Source organism: Plasmodium fragile, assembly GCF_000956335.1.
Source record: "Plasmodium fragile strain nilgiri unplaced genomic scaffold supercont1.118, whole genome shotgun sequence".
Lineage (NCBI taxonomy): Eukaryota > Apicomplexa > Aconoidasida > Haemosporida > Plasmodiidae > Plasmodium > Plasmodium fragile.
The window spans coordinates 23,771-38,330 of record NW_012192698.1 but is presented as its reverse complement, the minus strand read 5'-3'; the positions used below and the strand labels follow the sequence as shown (position 1 = coordinate 38,330).

At 41.1% G+C, this 14,560-nt stretch overlaps 4 protein-coding genes across 4 annotated transcripts; 2 read left to right on the top strand and 2 right to left on the bottom strand.

Annotated features, from left to right (window-relative positions):
• Positions 1-286: 286 nt before the first annotated feature.
• On the top strand, positions 287-2,143 carry AK88_05342 (uncharacterized protein; the record flags this gene model as incomplete). Its single annotated transcript, XM_012482944.1, has 1 exon — positions 287-2,143. One exon carries the CDS (start codon positions 287-289, stop codon positions 2,141-2,143), a length of 1,857 nt encoding a protein of 618 aa, XP_012338367.1.
• Positions 2,144-4,213: 2,070 nt separating this feature from the next.
• AK88_05341 (uncharacterized protein) lies at positions 4,214-6,764 on the top strand (the record flags this gene model as incomplete). Its single annotated transcript, XM_012482943.1, has 10 exons — positions 4,214-4,337; positions 4,569-4,674; positions 4,849-4,938; positions 5,081-5,149; positions 5,370-5,451; positions 5,615-5,701; positions 5,899-6,013; positions 6,110-6,206; positions 6,334-6,403; positions 6,564-6,764. 10 exons carry the CDS (start codon positions 4,214-4,216, stop codon positions 6,762-6,764), a joined length of 1,041 nt encoding a protein of 346 aa, XP_012338366.1.
• A 1,420-nt stretch (positions 6,765-8,184) lies between these two features.
• AK88_05340 (uncharacterized protein) lies at positions 8,185-9,654 on the bottom strand (the record flags this gene model as incomplete). Its single annotated transcript, XM_012482942.1, has 4 exons — positions 8,185-8,330; positions 8,538-8,981; positions 9,226-9,405; positions 9,588-9,654. The coding sequence occupies 4 exons, from the start codon at positions 9,652-9,654 to the stop codon at positions 8,185-8,187; spliced, it is 837 nt and encodes a 278-aa protein (XP_012338365.1).
• A 1,587-nt stretch (positions 9,655-11,241) lies between these two features.
• On the bottom strand, positions 11,242-12,180 carry AK88_05339 (uncharacterized protein; the record flags this gene model as incomplete). The annotated part of the gene is made up of 2 exons (XM_012482941.1): positions 11,242-11,358; positions 11,578-12,180. The coding sequence occupies 2 exons, from the start codon at positions 12,178-12,180 to the stop codon at positions 11,242-11,244; spliced, it is 720 nt and encodes a 239-aa protein (XP_012338364.1).
• Positions 12,181-14,560: the final 2,380 nt, after the last annotated feature.

Below are 14,560 nucleotides of genomic sequence, written 5' to 3'. Positions count from 1 at the left end.
ACTCTGGCGGCGTCCCCAAGTACCCCATACCAGTGGATTTCACCCACTTAAGATTCTATACTAAATCTAAAAGAAAAAAAAAAAAAAAAAAAAAAGCATGTGTATGATGCGTGAGCAAGATGATTAACAAGAAGAGGTGGTAAAGGTGTGAGCAGGCGTAGGGGAGCATCTCCATAAGTGTTTCTGCGCAGGGATTGCCGCGCCTCGGGCGTGATTATCCTGCGGGGTGTACCCTATGAGAAGTGTCCTATGCCAGTTACCGCATGTGAACTTCTTCACGTAGACCATGCTAGCCCCCTACCGCAGTAGAATGTTGCAGCGGTGGGCGCTGCGGACCGGCAAGCGTGTGTTCCACGCCAAGTGCTGGGTGGATGGAAAGAAGCACTTGTACTGCGTAGTTAGAAGACATTTTGGTAACAGTTCCATGGGTGGAGAAGCGAACAAGCAGTCAACCGAAGGAGCCAAGTCAGCATGCCGCATCGGCAGTAGTCTCTCCCCCACGGAAGAAATCACCCAGCATATGGAACACGAATACGGGATTAGCCCCAGTTCTATTGATGTGAGTATCCAACGAAATGGAGAAAACGATTTGTTCAAATTAAGCAAAAGGTGGAGTACCTTTTTCAAGTGTGAAAAGGATTTATACGACGTGATAAATAAATACATAAAGACAAATAAAATGGACTACCATTTGCATGCCTACTTAAAGGGCATTCTGAGTGAAGAGGGAAAGGGAGGGGCAAATGTGAAGGTCAGGCCACTTCAAATGGAAGAACAATTGAAGAACATCTTAACCTACATGATGTCCCTTTTTTATAAACAAATTCAAGACTTCAACATTGTGTCTCACTTAAGTGAGCGTATTATAAATTTACTAAATGGGGGGAACTCCCAAAGTGATGCAAATGGAGATGGCCGACCTACGAATGAGACAAATATTGGCCTGGACAAGGCCACCATTTTAACCACGCTTCAAGTGTACAATTATGTGAACGCCATGAATGATGAATTATTCGATCGGCTGTTTTGTGTACTAAACAAATGTTACGTGCAGGCAGCGCCTCCGGGAAGTCCCCTCATAATCAGCGATGACGAAATTGTACTCATGTTGAAAAGTCTGTATATTCAAAAATTTAAAAATCATATACTATTGGATACTATCGTAAGGTCACTTAGGGATGCCCCTCATTTGAGTCCATACCTTTCGGTGCATTCGTTCCTTTACCTTACGTTGCTGTCCAGGATGGATAATGATTCCCTTTGCAAAGTGAACTCTTCAATATTTTATGGCTCTCAGATGGGGCAACTGGGCCAGCGAGACTTCAGTGCAGATATGTTCACCACAAATGAGAAAGCGATGTGGGAAAATGAAATTGAGCAAATAATATTCAAAGCTCCCCTATCAGCAACAGATTGTATAAAGCTGCTCTACGGATATTTGGTCCTGGGGGAAAATCACATTAACTGGTTTGTGATGCACAAACTCCTTCTGCAATTGCACGAGGAATTGAAAGATGAGGAGAAAATACTCTTGTTAGAGAAAGAAAACAAAAAGGTACTCCAAATGATAACCATCGTGAGAACCTATTTAAGGTACAAAAAAAGAAGGCTGTATGATAATTTGCCCAAGGGTGTGAAGAGGGTATTAAAGAAATTGCAGAGTCTGTATGCAGATGAAGAATATTCAAAAAGGAAGGACAGGAAATTTGTTCAGAAGGTTTCATGGCATTTAATAAAACTGCGCATACCACATGTTAAGAATGGAAATAAAGGTGGGATCCCATTAGACATATTGGAGAAAAATAAAAAGCTGGTATGGATGTGCTTCTCATATCACCAGTACTACATTAGAACGATTGACCTAACGGCGGAGACCTTATTGCAAATGGATTTACTAAAAGCCATGAATTATAAAATTGCTAAAGTGCACTACTATCAATTTTCCCGCATGAAGGCAAGGCGAACTCGTTTCGAGTACATACGGATGTGCCGCTATTATACGCTGCGTGATCGACGCAACTATGACGATGAGTTCGAGGGGTGGAATTTGCCTTACATCAACTGGTACCACAGGAAGAACAAAAACGTCCACGTGTCTAACTACTTCTACGGCTACACCCCCGTCTCGCACATGCAATATTAGCAACAGGCCAGGGGAGGGACCGACATATATGCAAGCATATAAATGTGCGCATGTGAAAGCGAGCAGGTGTATCTGTCTACATGCCTGTAACAAAGGCCGTTCCCCCACTCGGCCCGTAACTCTGATAAATATGGACACGTTGAGGCAAATCACCTCCGCTCAGATATTACTCCCACGTTAATAGGGGAAGGGTCGCGGGATTAACAAAAAAAAAAAAATTTACTTCATTTTATCTTTCATTGAACTTCAAAATGGTACATTTTTTTTTTTTTTTTCTCCCTTTGTTGCTACGTCCAGTGGGAGTTCCACGTTATTACCCGCGCAGGTGTATATTATATACCTACGCATATACATGTGTACATTTCTCTTTCCCCCGTGTACGCCTCTTTTTTTTTTTTCGTTGTCACTTTGTTGCAGCGGACGAAGCAAAGAACTGCGCTCTGAAAAAAAAACGCTGCATGTGCGTTTGCAGAGAAAAATAACGCGTTACCTTCAGCTACTCGTTTGGTAAAAATATTGGTACAACATTATTTCTCGCCACTGGCGCACGCGATCCAGCGCGATTCTCCCGACCCGCTCCCGTCCACGACATCCCCCCAGGTGCGCACGAACGTGTGTACAAGTGGGTACACATAGCCATGCGGGGAAAATCGCGAAAATGGGAAAACCATCGCGCACACCAATTCGACTGCTAACACACGCAATACCTGCCGTAACATTCCTCGCGCGGATGGAAAAAAGAAAAACATCTTCTCTTACACATTTGTGCGCACAGTGAACTGGCCTAAGCAGACATTTGTGTACGCAGTCACTTCTGCGCAATTCAGCATAACGAGTTCTTTGTTTTTTTTTTTTTTTTTTCCCAGTGAGATTGCGCGTTTATTTCAACATTGTGCACTCGTATAAGTACACATGTGCTGTATGCGCTTATGTACGCGCTTATATACGCATATTGACTTTGTGATTTGGGTTGGGACCGCTTACGGTAAAAAAAAAATTGCCTGAGTAATTAGCCCCATTGGAAATTTCCCTCGCCGTACGCGATGCATTTTCATTTTCGCCTATCGGAATGCTCCTTCCGAATACTCCCCAAAACTTTTTTTTTTTTTTTTTTTCCTTTTCTGTGTACCATGTTTTTGGTCGCCCATTTTTAACGATCCCCCGACAGCCTTCTATCAATAGGCGTTAAGCGTGCATCCCTGGCCTCCGTGTAAATTATACCAACGCGCAAAGCATGCGTGTACACGTCCGTACAGTACACATATGGCCTCTGTAAACGAATACACGTGCGTTATTGTATGTTCATGCAAATCCTGCGTAAACTATTGCGCGAACTCTGGCGGCGTCCCCAAGTACCCCATACCAGTGGATTTCACCCACTTAAGATTCTATACTAAATCTAAAAGAAAAAAAAAAAAAAAAAAAAATTCAAATCGGAGAATTTAGGAGTGAAATTCGCGCACGCCTTTTTGTAGTAGTTTTATTTAATGATGTATTAATAATATCTCTGTATAGCATATTCGCCTTGATTCTTTTACAAGAATTATCTTTTTATTTTTATTTTATTTTTTTTTTTTGTGTAATAAAAATTTGCACAAACTGTGTAAGTTTAGCAAATATGAGAGGAGAAAATTCCCCGTAACGAGTAGCCCACCCGAATGGCCCAAACCAGTTGCATAGCTCACAGCTAACTTTTCTCATCAGTAATTATTATATCATGTATAGCGATAACACGAAGTGGCACTAGGAAGAAAAAAAAAAAAAAAAAAAAAGCACTGTGTATTAGCACCCCAGTTTTGATAGCGGGGAAAATCGATCGGGCGCGAAAAGGAGTAAAGCATTAGTGGAGCTGGTAGACGTGGTAGTGCCAGCAGAAGTGGAAGCAGCAGCAGGGGCAGCTCACCCAGCACCCAACTGACCAGCAGTCCTGGTGACACGAACCAAACCGAGAAAAGCAGAAACACACGGAAGGAAATAATTGATGTTCCGGAAGCGCATTATTACACATTTATCCAAGCAGTAAAATATCGAAAATGATTTTTAGGTGAGCGTCATTGTAAAAAAAAAAAAATGAGAATAAATTTCTTCAAAGAAAAAAACAAGATTAAATTGAATAAGAACTTTGACATCGAATCAGACAATGCTTTTTCTAATGCCAACTTGGAATCGAATAACTACCTGACGGCCAACAGTGGTAATAAAGCGGGAGGGAAGCCAGGAAGAGGGCGCAGAGAATAGAAAATAGACCTCATGAGAGAAAAATAGGGGCAGACACGAGTGTACAGAAGAGCGTGTAGATGGAACGAATAATGTTATAAACGAATCAGTCACCACCGTGCAGCCCGCTGTCCCTTCTGCGTAGCGACTGATTCTAGCGCACACCTCATCTGCATGCAAATCTCCTTTACACCCCCCTTCCGCTCAGATAACGAATATGATCATTATGGGTTCGAGAAAAATAAAGATTACTCAACCAAATCTACTACTGATCAAGGGGCACTAGAAAAGCATAAGAAAAAAATTGAAAAAAGGTACACACATCCTAGGGAGAGAAACTAAGACACGTCACAAATAGGCATGGGGTGCGGGGAAGACATGGGTTCTCCACACGTTTTGCGCCAACGCACATGTTTGTGTGCTCCCCTATATATGTACATTTGAGCATTGTAACTGAGATGATCGCCTCCTCTTTCCCCCTTTCGTAGATGGCAGGTCTATTTTACCTTCAAAAGGGACATAAAAAAAAGTTACTACCTAAAAACGCTAATTAGAAAGGGCATTCCGGACAAACTAAGGTTCGTCAAATATGCGACCAGTTGAACAAAAAAAATATATATCATCATGAACAATAATAAAAATAATAAATAAAAGGATAAATGAGTGACTGAATTGAGCGCAGACTTAACAGCCGCTCCGTGCTAATTCCCGCATTCACAGACCGGATATATGGCCGTACCTGTTAGATAGCATGGTGCTGTACCTGAAGTATCCTACCATATATGAAAAGTAAGAAATCCTAGCGAAGGCATAAAAAGGAAAAAAAAGGAAAAAACAAAACACCTAGTGGCTACAACAACAGTGGCAGAGTCTACATTTTTGCGGAATATATGGCTACCCCAGTTGAGCAATTCAAACATGGGATTGACTGAACACATGCTGCATTTGCCCCAATGGTAAACACCACACCCGATTTTTTTTTTTTTTCCTTCCTTTGTTCACTTTGTAGATGCCTAAACAGCGATCTGGAGGCGAAAGTTTTAAGTCAAATTGAGTTGGACATAATCCGGACCTTCCCACATAATAAAAACGTGTGTGTAGTTCTATGTCAACAACAGATTAAATGTGTATATATGATGCATCCTATGAGTGTACCCGGCAGTCTGTTCGCCTTGGGATGATTTTATATTTATTTAAGATTAACCCTCTTACTGCATTTATATATATATATATTTTTTCTGCCTTTTTCTGAAGTACCGGATGAACTCCCCAGGATTAATTCAGCTGAGGAACGTACTGCACGCTTTTGCTGTTTATAAGCCCAAAATAAATTACTGCCAGGTGAGGGGAAGACGCAGGTTTTTCACTGTTGTATTCTAAGCCCTGATGAGGGATCATATTTTTAAACACATATGCGGCGCATAGCTATACTTTTGTGCAAAGAAAATGCCCTGAGCACTTGAACTAGTGGGTGATTGGTTTATTTGACGCTGCACTTTGTATAAATTTCCTCCCCCCCGCTTTATTCTCCCCCGCAGAGCATGAATTTTATCGCCGCCATCGCTTTAATATTTTTAAAGGAAGAATTAGCCTTTTGGTCAATTGTCCAGCTAATCGATTCGGATTATTCCCACGAGAAAATAAACATCAGCGGTTAGCACGTGCGCTGTGCAGTCCACACCATTTTTTATTTGGGAGGCATCCATCACACGTATCTTTACATGTCACCATCCCCTTCACACCGCGCAGATTATTACAACCACGAAATGAGGGGGCTTCGTAGGGACATTATCGTCATAGAAGAATTGATACGAACAAAGTTGCCGGATGTGCACTTGCGTTTAAAGTAGGCCCTTTGTGTGTGCATATAAGCTGCGCAGTATGGCTTCTCTTATATCGTGCATACACATCGTTTGTCCTTCCTCCTTTATGATCGCATCATGTGCCCCATATTCTTTTGCTCACCCCGACAGAGAATTCGATGTTGACCTCTCCTGGATTTGTTCCGAGTGGCTGTTGTGCTTATTTTGCACGGCCTTTCCTGTGAGCATTTGGCAAGGGTCCTTCGCTTACGCGCGAAGCGCTGCGATTCGTCGTTCTACGTGCACACGCGGATGCGCGCGTTCCAGGACTTGTATACCCACAAATCTGTACATATCCTGTCCACACGGGTTCGTATTGCACCCTTTCCCCCCTTGGTCAGATCACCACCACGTTACGCATATGGGACTGCCTCTTCTACGAAGGAGACAAAATTATATTCAGAATCGCATTGGCCTTGTTTAAAATGAATCAGGAAAAATTAAATGAATTAAATTCATTAGAATCCATCCTATTATTATTTAAGGAGACAACCAAAAATATGGTAAGCATGGGAAGCACCGGTGAAGGGGTGACCTTGTAAGGGGCTTATCGTGGGGAACCCCTTTTTTTTTTATCACCAACCTGTTGCGTGACAACTAGAGCGCAGGAAATAGTAGATAAGAGAGCAGCTTTGCGAACGTTTCGCGCGCCCCCATGTGGCTGCCCAACATTGTGTCCACGTCATTTCGCTTCAGACCACTTCACACCGCTTCACACCACCTCCAATCCACGCAGGTCGAATGCGACAAACTGATGTACATCGCTTTCAACGAAATAGGTGTGCTGAAAAAAAAACACATAAAAAAGTTGAGGGCAAAAGCTGAAGGCATCATAAAAAGTGTCGTAACATAAAGACATGTCCACAGTATCCTCACCAGTCCCAATACGCATGAAAGCACAACGTCCTACCGTTACACAGTGCGAGATCTCCCACCATTTGTTAGTTAATTTATTTTACTCTTTATTTTATTTTATTTTTTTTTTTTGTTACGTTATATTTTATTTTATATTTTTTTAAGTAAATTATAAATATATTCGTTTGTTTTTTACAAAATTTTAAAAATAAAAAAAAAAAAAAAATTAAAATGCAAATCAAAGCAAAGCCAACCCAAAGCAACGCAGAACAGAGCGGAGCTATGAGCATTTGCTTTAGTGGCTCTTCAAGTTTTTAAATGTGAGTTTTTTGGAGAACGCGGCTCCTGCTCGCGCTGCGCAGAGGTGGACGACAAAAATTGCACACCTATGTGTACGTGTGTTGTACTGCCATGTGGAAGCCTCCATGCAATCATCTACCCCTCCGGAAACTGTCTCATCCGGGGTATTACATACGTGCAAAGTTTTTGTCGAGCCTGTTTTCTTCCCCAATGTGCATGGACAAACTTCTCTTGCGAACAAGCAACATCGTAACATACCCTCTGAACATATCTACATATACCCTTATATGCATACACGTCCATTAGCTGTTCTCAAGCGAACCGCATAAGCTACACATAGAATAAAAAGCATGTCCACCGTTTACCCCTCTCTTTGCGCGTCCATTGCGCAATTAACGCCGTGGCGGAAAACGAATATTCAATTAAAATAAAACAGTGCAAGTCTTGTCTGTGTATTTAAAATTTAACAAAAAAAACAAAAATGATGTCACGAAAAAAAAGGAAAAAAATTGGAGAGAAAGCAAATACTTACTGCGGCTTAGCCAGTTGGCAATGGCGTTACCAGTATGATGGTCGTGATCATCACATCATCTTTAAGGTTATCGTTATATGGTTACGAATTAAAGCGGGAAGGGGTGGTGAATAGAAACAAATTAGTGGCCTTCTTTACTGTTCTTACCAAGGCTCGCAACTTGATGATGCCTCTAAGCGAATAGGCACACGTTAGTACTACATGCGTGTGTGCCTGTGTGTACGTGACATATATATATGCACGCTTCACAAATGATTCAAGTCGACGGAACACAATTAGCAAGTTCGCGTCACGGTAAACAAAACAATCGGAGGGATGATGGCTAACAGGGCTAAGCAGGCATAGGAAGCTATCTTCATGTGGTCATACCAGGACGGCTTGTTTTCCATTTGAGCGTTGTAGAGTATGCCCATGGATATGCCTGAGGGGAAGGAATAATAATAAGACGCGTTATAAGTATACAAAGCTGCGCATCTGTGGGGGAGTGATGCGTGTTCACATAAACACGTTCACACGAGAGGGTAAGTCCCACGTGAAAAGACTCATCCTGCGCGAAATAACGCACTGACTGTGGGGTTACCCCCTTCTCTTGAAGGGTCCCCGGGATAGGACAAGCACAAAAACTTACCTGAGAGCAATCCTCCCAAATGACCAACATGATCAATGTTCGACCCGTTAAATGTAAAATAGTAAAAAAAAGAAATTAAAGAAAAAAATATTATGTTAAAAACGACTCTCTCTCTATGCCTAATAACATGCCATAGTAGTATTAATTCAGATGTTACAACTCCCAGTAATCCCATGCCTGAGGTGCTGGCGCCAACTTTGATGGTGCAGTAAGTAATAGACGAGGACAACAGGTTTCCATATATGCCTGTCAAGAAATAAAGAATCATAACCTTCACAATGCCGTAATTTTTCTCCAGTGTAAATCCCATTCTTAACTGGAAGAACACATTAAAAAATGTGTGAAATATGTTCGCATGCAAAAATATGGGCAGAATCAATCTGTGGATTTCTCCTTGCTTTATCCTGGAGCCCACATTAGCCCCTAACGTTATCAGGAAGGAGTCTACAAAAAAAAAAAAAAAAAAAAAGGGAATAAAAATACAAACGTGTGAGAGGTTTCTTCGTTTGTTCATCATTATTTTATTATTATTATTTTTTTTTTTCTTATCATGCCATTGGGCCTCTTTTTCAGAGCGCACACTTGGTCAGGTTTTTATCCTGCGAGAAAGTTTCTCCCTCTGTATGGGGCATGCCCCCTCTGTCCCTCTTTTACTCGCTGATAAAATATCCTCTTGCGTGCCACTTACTAGAGGGAGTCATAAAATCGGCGGGCTTTATACTAATTGATATTATAAAAACAATTATTTGTATGATGGACACAGCCATGATAAAGCTCTTCCAGGTAAAGTGCGGAAATATGAGGTTTACTACATCAATGGGTTTCGATCTTTGTATGAAACTACTCTGGGACTCATAGTACTCTGGTGCTTGTAGGGGTGCAGGAAAAAAGTATTTATATGTATTTGGTGCGTACATACGTATGGTGGGCGTAGTGCAGAGAAGGCGGTTCAAATTAGCGTTCCACGGAATGGCGACAGTTCTACGCGTTCACAGGCGAGATGAATGTGTGCAGTGAAAGGCAATGTATGTGCTCCCCCTTCTCTCTTACTTCTGTTGAAGGGGAGGTTTTCCCCGTAGTCGTCCCTGTACTCCGCTAGGGTGTGGATGTTGCTCATGTTGGAACTCGAACGTTAATGTGGTAATATTGCAGGGGGAAATAACAGCGAACGCGGGATGTGCGCACTCGTCTTATCTATCCCTATATATAACGAAACACAAAGCCCGTGGTCACGATTTAGGAAGCACTAATAATCATGCAACCATTTAATCACGTAATCACCTAACGACTTGACCGCGTAAGTGTACCAGAGCGGGCTGCACTTGCTGCGAGAAGAAGGGTTTGTGCATCGCCTTAACGGTTAAAGCAGCACCTGCACGGTATGTTATGGTGTGTAAGAGGAAGGCGGACTGAGAAGGGCGTGTAAGGAGGTGTACACAAACATATATTCATGAAATGATGCGGACCAAAACAAAGGCAAGCATGCTTCGTTGCAAGAAGCGGAATTCTCTTTACCATAAATGCAGGCAAATCAAAATATTCGCGTAATTTTGGATGAATTTATCGGCACATGCGCGTGGAGGGAAAAAAAAAAAAAAAAAAAAAAAAGAGCATGTATATATATATAATTATAAATTGTACGCAAATATGAACATATACATGCACATTAATTAAGCACAACAAAACGAAGGAAAAAACTTCTAAATAGCCTCATTAATGTGATCTATTTGTGTGTACTTATAAACCACACATGTGTATATTGTTTATAATCCCTCGCTCGCATGCGTATGGCACGCGGCCATTTTTTTTAAATCCTTTGTCGTCAAAAAGGGGGGGAACGAGCGGGGAGTTCGAGCTTCCTTGTGCGTGTTTGCCAGTATAGAAGAATATATTTGCAGGTGAAAAGGCTGCAAAGTGCGTGAAAAGGTTTTCCCTGTTTACTGTGGAAATAAAATGGATTAAAAGGTGAAAAGTGCCATGTGCGTGGTTTTTTACTTGCTATTTTTTTTTTTTTTTTTTGCTCACTTTTTGCGCATTTTTCTGCCCCCCTTCACGTTCGCTGCGATCAATTATTCTTCCTCTGATGTAGTTGCAAATGAGAACATTTGTACACGACGAGACAATCCACTTATGGGCACATAAAAGTACAACACAACGACTTATAGAGGAAATGAATGCTTTCGATTTATTCTTTAAAATTGGCACAAGTTTTATATTTGCTTACACCTGTTTTTTTTTTTTTTTGTTGTTTTTTTTTTTTCAAGCTATTTTTTCCAGCCAAGCTTTGTTCATATGAAAAACAAAATAAATAATAAAAATAGCACAAAAATGGGTGAAAAAAAAGAGCGCAAAAAAGTGAAGAACAGGACTGGACTGTTGTTTTCAAGTTGGCATATGTTGAAACCAAGCATTGATGTGCAGCCCTCCTGAAATGCTTTCCTCTTGTTTTGCTTTTTCCAATTTGTCCTTTTCGCCGTTTTCGCAAAATCGTGCCAACGGCTATGTTAAAAAGGAACACAAAAAAAGGGGGAAATTTGACAAACACGGGCATAGCAGAGAAGACGGGGAAAAAAAATTATGACCAAGAAGACTTGGTCAAATGAATGAAATTAAAATTCGCTGACGTGAGCGCAAGTGCCACAATTCCGCCAAGGGAATAAGCATATGGTCTACATTTTTTCTTCTCCTTTTTTTATGTTTTCCTTCACTCGTTGTACAAAAGGAAGACCATCACCGTGACAAAAATAAAATCGTTGACGTACTTCGCCGAAATGTAGTTATCTGTTTCAACGTTCCAGAGGGACTTGGAGGCAACGTGAATCTGTATAAGTGAAAAGAATGGGCGAAGGGTTAACGGTGTAAACATTTTCATTTTTTTTTTTTCCCTGTATGTACATTTAACGCGAGGCCACTGCTGTTGGGACTTCACGTTGTGCAGCGCATTTCCATTACGGAGTAGGAAAAGCTGCAATGGTGTCTACGCCCCATGTGTGTACAATGGGAGAAACCTTTCCCGATTATTTGCCCTTTTCCTCCGTACCCCCTGCTTCTTGTTCTCCCCGATAATTGCTTGGACGACAATTTTGTGTCGCTCATTGACGTAGGGCTTTATGAACTGCTGCACTTCGTCCACCAGGTTGATGGCCATTTTGTCGTAATTGCTTTTGATGGGAGGGTTTTTTTCAAAGTAATTTTCCTGCTTGTCTTCGTTCTCGTTGGAGGAGTCATTCGCCACATTATCATTTCCAGCATGGTCATTACTACTGTAGTTTGTGTGTTCCTCCTTTCCGTTTGCTTCCCCACTGATCTCACCACTCCCCTCTATGGGCATCCCCACCACTTGATTTTCCGCTTTGAAGGTTAAATCCACGCTGCTTTTCGCAGTGAAATAATTTTCCAAAAAAAGTTTTAACTTTTCTTCGCATGTATTAGCAAAGAATTGAAACCCTCCCACATTTATTTTATTCTCCTCCTTGTTGCTTTTCTCATTGTCGTTACTCTCCTCATTTTTCGTGTTGCCTTTAGTACTTCCATCCATATTAATACCCCCGAGGTTGTTGCGACAGTTGCGGGTGGGCGTGTGTGTGACAAGTAGGATGTGGGTACCCTGCAGGAAGTTGACCAAATTCGCAAAGAGCAGCATTGGGGGGAGGTGTGTTCTCACACATGTAGAGGGTCATATGCACATGCACATTTGTATGTAGGCACTCCACCCACTAACGCATCTTTAACGCCACTTATAGGAGCACATCGTATACAATGGCACGCATATTATGGCCTTTATTTTTTCATTTTTTCTGTGGACACCTACCTTTAAAGTTCTCCTTAAGAATGGAGCAAAGTTTGTCTTATTTAGCGCTTTCGCGGAATGGCAAATTGTTCCTCATTGGGTGGCCTTTCCAGTGTATTCGAAAATTTTCACTCTTTTCCTCAACCATGCACAACTGCTCAATTTTTTTTTTGTCACCCCTGCGTATTCCCTACTATACTACATGACGTAATACAATCATAAAGGAACAGTTATGGGAAGCGCATGGGGGGGCTGTGTCGACACTTCCGCTACTGTCTTATGGGCAGGAACATTGGACCAAAGCGCGACTACCGTTAGTGCTTCTCATGTGATTAAATGGAATTCGTGACGATTGTGAAATATTTTTAAGGTGAAAAAGAGGGCACACAAAAAAAAAGGGGGGAAACGCGGAAATAAAAATAAAAAAAAAAAAAAAAAAAAGGCATTGGACACACCATCATCAGAGAACGTTATTTGGGGAGTCATGAGAGAGGGACGGAATCAGTGGGAACTTTTATTTTTTTTTTCATTTTGCCGTACTGTACCTCGAAATAGATAAGCCAATTCACGCATGGGTGATGTCACGTCGTAAAAAAAGGTTTTAATTGAATAGAGTAGACTTTCCAGAAAAGATGCTTTCGAGTGATCACTTTTATGTTAAGGGAAGTTACCTCTTGTTTTCCATTTTCCTTTTGATGTAAATAAAAACCCGCGAGGGTCTCCTTTGCGTGGGCACAGAAGGAATAATGCTTGTGTCACCGTGGACACACATACACCCGTAATTCCTGCTGATGCCAGAAAAAAAAAAACAAAACAACGCCTTAAGTGGCACAGCCGCCTTCTCGTTAGCTTTTATTTATGACATTAAAAAAGGGGAAATCATTATGGTGATTCTTTTATTTTATTATTATTTTCCCCCGGGATGAGTGTGTCCCATGTCACACATGAATTCCTTTTTCAAAAAAAAAAAAATAACTTATCGTGCCAGTTCGTGTGGCAAAGAAACAATCCACAATGAGTGATAATCACATTGAAAAATAAAACTCTGTGTGCCTATAACTTTTGGCCGTGGAGGAGGAACCTCTAGTGGGGGAATAAGTTCCATGAGGTGGAAAAAAAAAAAACAAAAAAAAAATTCCTACAAAAATTAGCACTTCTTTTATAGAAAGTACTCTCTATGTACGCAAAATTAGCTACATTTCGGTACACCCCCTTTTTTCGTCCCAATGCCACAGCATTTTTTTTTTTTTCAGTGACCCCCCAATGCAACTGTGTACCGCCCCACGGGGCATAATTACCATTTTGGAAAATATGGTGCAAAAAGGGAAGTCCCTTCAAATAGCTTAAAACGACGTGGTGATAAGTAAATGCGGTACTGCATGTAAATGGCCCCATATGCATGGGGCACTAGCGGAGTACGCACGTTTCCGATTTTATGGGGCCATACGGTTTTGTACACACGATTTGTGAGAACGAAGCAAAGTATATCCGTTGGGGGACGGGGCGCTGTTCCCCCAATGGATCGCTTCTTTGACGGTACTTTTTTTGGTAAATGGTGGGTAAAGTGGGCAAGCGGTTAAACAGCTACACAGCTAAGCAGCGTAGTGGAATTTTCTTTTTTGCATGTGCGCAAACCAGGAAAATTATTTTTCCATTTTCCCCAAAGTTGACGACCCCCGCACTCCCCAAAGTGGGACAGTCCACTGTTAACAATGCATGAACACGTACACAGTTTTGGGCCCATGTTCGCTAGCACCTCGCAGTGCTGTCCAATTTTTTACGCCCGGGAAGAACATGTGTCAGGTGGCACAGAAAGCATAAAATTTGAACCCGCCCTCAGGCGACTTATTTTTTTCTCCTTCAAATGTGAACCCATTTATTTTTTACTTTTTTAGTTTTCCTTTTTACGTCTTACTTTTACATTTTCGTTTTTACGTCTTACTTTTACATTTTCGTTTTTACGTCTTACTTTTGCATTTTTCTTTTTACGTCTTACTTTTACATTTTTCTTTTTACGTCTTACTTTTACATTTTTCTTTTTACGTCTTACCTTTAACATTTTACTTTTTTTTTTTTTTTTTGTATGTCCACTTTGTTAATAAATTTTTTTTTTTCCTAAGCACAAGTGTGCTTGTCTTGTGGAAATGAATTCGTGGAATTCATAAACACATAGGTGAATTTCCTACTGTAGCAGGGGTGTGCCCCAAAAAAAAAAAAAAAAAAAAAAAAAAAA